Source organism: Clupea harengus, chromosome 15 (genome assembly GCF_900700415.2).
Source record: "Clupea harengus chromosome 15, Ch_v2.0.2, whole genome shotgun sequence".
Classification (NCBI taxonomy): domain Eukaryota; kingdom Metazoa; phylum Chordata; class Actinopteri; order Clupeiformes; family Clupeidae; genus Clupea; species Clupea harengus.
Window position 1 is genome coordinate 20997227 of NC_045166.1, and position 7500 is coordinate 21004726.

At 44.3% G+C, this 7500-nt stretch overlaps 1 protein-coding gene across 1 annotated transcript in view; it reads left to right on the forward strand.

Annotated features, from left to right (window-relative positions):
- Positions 1 to 2447: 2447 nt before the first annotated feature.
- map7b (microtubule-associated protein 7b) overlaps positions 2448 to 7500 on the forward strand; it is an 11059-nt gene continuing 6006 nt past the window's right edge. Inside the window, exons 1-4 of the mRNA XM_031581805.2 lie at positions 2448 to 2559; positions 3181 to 3276; positions 4480 to 4599; positions 6492 to 6676. Of these exons, the coding sequence (XP_031437665.1) occupies positions 4482 to 4599; positions 6492 to 6676 (303 nt within the window). The 5' untranslated portion in view covers positions 2448 to 2559; positions 3181 to 3276; positions 4480 to 4481. The remainder of the gene's footprint in view (positions 2560 to 3180; positions 3277 to 4479; positions 4600 to 6491; positions 6677 to 7500) is intronic.

Below are 7500 nucleotides of genomic sequence, written 5' to 3' on the forward strand. Positions count from 1 at the left end.
TCACTCACCCACTTATTAAGCAAATCAAAATGATGTGAAGAAGGACAGCGGTAGGGTTCTAGGAGTAGGCTATGGATGTGTAGAGGAGTGAACTGACACAGAATATGTCCTAACCTGGCACTCAACACGAAATCTGGAAGGGCATAAAGTAGAGAGGAGAGTAAAATAAAATGCATTTCTCTCAACTAAACATACTGGATTCATGCAGCTGTAATGTAGGAAATAAATGGGGAAATTGAAGCGTATCCTACATGCCTTACAATGTATATTGTGCTTGCAATATATGGCACATTTGACATTTTCATTCTGGAGCCATCTTTAAAGGCCAGTGTCTGCCAGGTTTAACCACCGATGGCCATGAGACTGCACAGATCCCCATATAAGTTTGTTTAAAATCAGAAGAGCAATAGAGCAGCAAATGCAACAGATGTTTAAAATTATTTTAAATGATTAATATTTTAATTATAATCATTAATAATATTTTAAAATTAGCCCTCGTGGATATCTGACAGAAATCCCTCTGAAATACCAAACTGACTGGAACCTTGTGGACCAAGTACTTATCTGTCCCAGTAAGCAAAATTATAGGTATATGACATTTCTAAATAGCCTTTTTGAACCCCTAAACTTGGTCTGTAATTTCAGAGAAAATTGTCTGTAACTTGATAAATAATTCCCCACTGGCTCTGTGATGGATTTCACCATCATATTAATTAATTTTACACTAGCCAAAAAAAAAAAAAAAGAAATTGAGGTGGGGAAGTGTAAAAAAGAAACTGAATTGACATGGAGTAGCCCCATAGTAACTTTGATAATACTCTTTTTAGAGCCCTGCTAGCCCGACACATACAGTACATGTGAGAAAAATGCAATGGCAAATTTTGTATCCTGCTACAAGTAGCCATCACAGTCGGTGTCCACCAATGTATCTGTGTTGTGTCACTACAATTGGTCATTGACAGTATGAGTATTGGCAGCTAAGTAGCGTGTGACAATAGCTGTCATGGCATCTAGAATCACCATGGCTGTCATGGCGAGTACTGCTAAGGTTAACGACACCATCAAATCATTAGACATGAAATCATTGGGCATCAACTATCATATCATGTTGACTAATTACAGGATTGGGTGCCTGCCATAACCATGGTTATGGCATGGTAGTCTTAACCTTATGACAAGGTTCAGGTAATGTCCCTCTAGACAGTAGATCTCTGTAGCTGTAACATTTTTGACTTAAAAGATTAAGGTTAATGTGTCTATCTTTAGCCCCCAGTCTTCCCTTAGCTCCTTAGCACCTTAGTACCTATAGAGTCTGAGGAGCTACGTGTGTTTGTGCAGTAGAATTGGCTGGTTTGTTGAGTTTTGTTTTTGGCTCTGTAATAGTAATTGAAGCTTCTGATTTTGCAGGATAGTGTTTTGTGTAGCCAGGTGGTGAATCTGGACCTTTGGAGACCCATCAGTGCTTTGACATTAAAGTCTGAGCTGGTCACTGACACTAAATATACCAAATGTTAATAAATCTGGCCTCTCAAGTGTAGCAGTGGAGCTAGCACTATTAGCCTTCGTGCTTCAGTATTGTCACCTCCAAAAAAGAGCCTGGAGCATCAGTGCTGTTGTTACATCATATCCTGTGGGAGCTGTTCAAAAGACCACGATGTATAGAAACAAAAATGTTTACCGGCAGTGTTGCCAGAACAGAGCTGTGTGTGTGTGTGTGTGTGTGGTAAGGCGAGAACAGTTCTTGAGGCTTCAGGGATTTGTTCTTTTGGCACTGTCTTCAGAGCCTGGATCTTAGGTCTTTGTGAACCTGATGGGAACTATTCAGGTGCTCTAGTGTGGGTTTTAACACTTAATACATTTGTGACCGACATCGCAAACATAGTAGAGTATGTGTGAAAAAGGGGGTTTGTAGTGAAGTCCACCCTCATTTAATCGATTTGGGTCTCGTACCTCAAGCTAACCAATTTTTTTTCTGAGAACATCTTAGTTAAACTCCTTTAGTAAGTACATCCCTGCATAGCTCTCATATTCCTCTTTCAAACCGATGACCAAGGTCGGACCAGGGTTATTTGACCAATTTTCAACCCTCAGTTCAAACCAAGTCAGTCCACACCTGGATCAAAACCCGGGAGAGAAGCATAGCAGATGTTAGCAACCATGGCCATACCTTTCACATTGAAATCGACCTTTGTCTGACCCTTGTCCGAAAGGTGGGTTGCGAAGCTGAGTCGGACAACGTGGGCTGATCCTTTCAAACACAAAATCAACGTGGATGTAACCCTGGTTAGACCTTGGTTTGAAAGGGGTATAATATAAAACTAGACCCTTCATATGTTGCATTATCGCTTATACTCTTTTTCTCTTTCCCTCTTTCCCATTCTAGCCTAGCTGGTCTCCTTGTCTGCAGCAGTTGGTTACCGTGTTTGTGACTGTTTGCATCTTTCACAGATTCGGAAAGACGCTCCGTCTCTACCACCAACTTATCCAAGCACACAGACCCGGTCATAACCAAACGCCTGTCCGCATCATCTGCCACACTCTTAAACTCACCAGACAGAGGTATGAACGGTCTCTCCCGCACATGCACACGCGCACACACACGCAAGCACACACACACACACACACACACACACACACACACACACACACACACACACACACACACCACACACACACACACACACACAGACCAAGCACACAGACCCGGTCATACCCAAACGCCTGTCCACAACACCTACCACACGCTTAAACTCACCAGAGAGAGGAATACAGTCTCTCCCTCATACATTTGTACACACACACACACACACACACGCATATATACAAGTGTGTGCACTGTAGATTTGCATATACACATATTTTCAAATTCATGAGCACAGACAAGCATGTTGACATACATGCACAGATTCAAACACACAAACACAAACATGTTGACATACATGCTCAGGCTCACAAACACACAAGCATGTACATGTAACATATTAGGTAATGTTTGTGTGCAGATAATCGGTTTACACTGGGGCCCTTCTGGCTTGATTTGAAAACATTGTGACTGTATTTATGGCAGCAGGAAACGCACACAGATGAACACACACACACACACACACAAAGATGAACACAACTGGGCACATATTTGTTGTGAATTTGCTGTTATGTGTGTGTGTGTGTGTGTGTGTGTAGCCTTACAGAAAAGGACTGCCTCCTCTCCCCACATTAATAAACAGAGCAGCAAACTCCGCTCGCCAAGACAGAAGAGTGTCGGTAACATACATGCAGGTGGATTGCTGATTGCAAGAACACAAGCATGCGCGCGCGCGCGCACGCACACACTCATACACTCTCACACACACACACACACACACACACACACACACACACACACAATCAGCACACACACACAATCAGCACACACAATCAGCACACAGTGCAAAACGGCCTGGAAACAGCTTTCTCTTTTCTCCTCCACTTTGGAATCAGCTGTTAGTTTAGTGCTACTTAGTACTACTTAAATCAGCTATTTATCAAACCACATGCACTCACATGTTTCTCTTCTGGTAATACATGTTTTTCTCTTGTGGTATTTTAAGAGGGCTTGTATGAACCCTTACTCTCTTCCAGTTTCCAGCCGTATGCATTTGTGTGTGTGTGTGTGTGTGTGTGTGTGTGTGTGTGTTGGAGAGGTGAAAAGAAAGGGAGGCTTGAAAACGGCTTGTTTTACTCTCATTCACTAACACAGACGCAAGGATTCTGCATGTTTAGCCTGGGGCATCGGCACTGGTTGCTGCACAACTGTGATGCTTTTACTGACTACATTACCCACAAGTCATCCTGAAGGTGTCTGCTTACCTCCTAACATCTCTGCTAATGCCAGGACTGGTGCATGGGGCTCATCTTTCATGCAATGTTTTTATTTGTTTTGTGTTTGTGTGTTTGTGTGTTTGTGTGTGTGTGTGTGTGTGTTGTGTGTGTGTGTGTGTGTGTGTGAGTAAGTGAGAGAGAGAGAGAGAGAGAGAGAGAGAGAGAGAGAGAGTGAGAGTGAGAGAGAGAGGAGAGAGAGAGAGAGAGAGAGAGAGAGAGAGAGAGAGAGAGAGAGAGAGAGAGAGAGAGAGAGAGAGAGAGAGAGAGAGAGAGAGAGAGAGAGAGAGAGAGAGAGAGAGAGAGAGAGAGAGAGAGAGAGAGTTGGTTTACTTTTGAACTCTCCTTCATTGCATGGGGTTGGTGAAATGCGAGGTAATGTGGCTACCTGTGCATGTGATATCATCAAAATGCGTCTGCGTATGTATGCAAGTGCTGTCATAACCACACGGCTGTGTATTTGCTTGCAGGTTTTGGCTGGCTGTAGTAACTCCGTACTCAGAAAGAGTTCTTTAGTGCATGCCTTTAATCTTGCGTGTGTGTGTGTGTGTGTGTGTGTGTGTGTGTGTGTGTGTGTGTGTGTGTGTGTGTGTGTGTGTGTGTGTGTGTGTGTGTGTGTTGCAGCTATGCGTCGTTTGCCGTTGACACCATGGGAGAATAACATGGTCAGTCGTCTGTTGACCCCCACACACTCCTACCTGGCCAGAAGCCGTAGCGCCATGTCATTGTCTGGAGGAGAGACAGGTACACACACACACACACACACACACACACCTATACCATATCCAACCCAGATAATCACATGAAAACACACAGCCCCACACACAAAGGTGAACATTTGCACACATATGTCTAGCATCCACACAGCTACAGTTTTCCCCAGATTCTAACTGCATGGGCTGTCTTACGGTGTCTCTACGGGTTTCTGTGTGGAGATGTACAGCGGTTAAATCAATAGCACTGACTGTTAGAGAATGTGTGCTCTCCTGACTGTCTGAGCTGGTTATTAGTTCATTTCAAGGCCAGGGTGTGTTTCGAGCTCATCCATAATGCATAGAGGTCAAAGGTCATCCCAGTGTCTAAACTGCTAGGGTGGACATGAGAGATGCAGCGTGTCTGTCGTTTCAGTCAGTCAGTCAGTCAGTCAGTCAGTCAGTAGTCATCCCTCTGAAATTAGGACCATGAAACTGAACAGGTGTAACTCTAGCCTCCGGGTTGCCAACATATAAACTCACCCTAGCCATAAAACATCCCTTTCACATGGCATTGAACCGTCTCACTCCATCTCACCCTGTCTTGTTTCGTTTCATCTCGCTCCGTCTCATTGGCTGAATGTGAACTGGCCGTGTGAGGGATTAATCTCATGCTATTTGAGGTCAGTCTTTTCCCCATCGTGGGTAATCTGATCCCTGATGAGGTGAATGTATAGAAATCCCACCCGTATGTTTTCACCGTCCTCATCATCAGCCTTATAGCACAGCCTGTGTCCACTGCTCTTAGCATGTAGTATAGAGGTCAGTCTAGCGGCATTGACACACATCCAGCTCCTAACGCCACGGGGCAGATGAGCACTCTCCTTGAGTGCACTAGATTGGGTGGGTAGAGGCCAGGTGTGTGGTGTGTGATTACTCTGCCTCGCCAAGTCCGCTGACTGTTAGAAACAAGGCTATAAAAATGCAAACTGGTCCCCTGTCAGAGTCTGTGTTGCTTTACATGTGGTTTGTCTTTTTTTTTTTTTTAACTGGAAACCCCTCTTTTTGAACATGAATAATACACTAACGGAAGAGTGCTGAAAGAGTGTGTGTGTGTGTGTGTGTGTGTGTGTGTGTGTGTGTGTTTTCCCAGGGAGAGTGTCATCTGTAAACCTTTGGGTTCCGTTTAGTGTCTGGGTTCTAGTCTGTGGTTCTCAGGAGGGGGCCTGTGTTCTTCAGTGCTGCATGCGTTTTGATCTTTCTCTCACTGACTGATCTGAAATCCCACAAATACATGGAATCAAACTGGGGAACTCAAACAATGACATCAAGAGTAAGACAACACGGTTAAGGTTTTATACTAGTAGCTGGCCCAGTCAATATATATCCATCAGTCTTTAAATTCGCCTTGACTGTCCCACAAATTCCAAGTCTGGATGAATTGGTCGACCATGGAGATAGAGTGACTAGATAAGCTGACTGCTTGAGCCCACAGAAGGAAAGCTGTTTCTGAGACTTCCCAGGGATGACTTTCTCTTCTGTGTTCACCATGGAGTTCAGCAGTATGAATGGGGGATGGCCATTCTACCGGTTCTATTTCCCAGGGGTCAATTCCATTTCATAGTTATTTATCAGACAGGCCATGACGACACAGGTTCCTCCCTGAGAGACAATGTTCTCCCATGCTGACATAAAATCTAACCTAATCAGTAGTTCTAACACACTTTTCTTGTCTTTCTTTCTTTCTCTCTCTTTTTCCTCTCATCATTCTTCTCCTCCTGCTCCTCCTCTACAACTCCCTCACTCCCTCGCTCCATTACCTTCTTCCTTACCTACCATTACCCAAACCGCATTGTGTGTGTGTGTGTGTGTGTGTGTGTGTGTGTGTGTGTGCCCGCGCACACGTGTGTGCATGAACTGAACCCATACCTCAAACGAATGCAGTGATGCCCATTTGTCCCCGCTCAGCCTCCTGTCATCCAATGAGCTCCCTCTCCTTCAAGTCCCTCCAATCCCGCAGCAGCACCGATCGGCCAATGAAGGCAGGCCTGAGCATGGAACGGCCAATCAGGGCTGGCTACACTGCCCCTGACCCCGGCTCCCGGAGGAGAACCACTCAGAACACAACGGTAGTTACCACGCACGCTGTAACACACACACACACACACACACACACACACACACACACACACACACACACACACATACATACATACATACATACATACATACATATATATATATATATATATATATATATATATATATATACAGTACATACATGCATATATGCCATGCCACATACTGTACATACATGTACACGCACACACATACGTACAAGCTCATGCACACACATACACATTCACAAGCACACAAAGACTAATTCTTACACACACACACACACACACACACACACACCAATGGTACACACACACACCAAGGGAGACAGCTCTTAAACATTCATATACATATATACACACACACATACGCTGGCACACACACACACACCCATACCTATTCATTCTACGGACATGTCCATAAGCACAGTAACTGGTGTGTAACTCCTTGATATGGAACGTGTCCTATCGATAAGATCAGAAGGAGGATGACTCAAGTATTAAGGGTTACTTTGTGTTTATGTGTGAAAATGTATGTATTCCTTATGTTAAGTTGTCAAGCCTTGGCCTACACACACGTGCAAAAACGTGCATATATTCTCCCTCTTTTTGTCTCTTTCTGTCTCTTTCTCTCTCACTCACTCACACACACACACACACACACACACCACACGCACACACGCACACACTTATCCCTCATCTCCATCTGCCTGTGTATGTGAGGGCTTATGTCATTAAGGACTTAAGGCTGAGAGCGAGAGACTCTGACCTCTATCAGGCAGGCACATCAGATTCAAAGATAGAACTAACACACATACAAACTCTCACACACACAC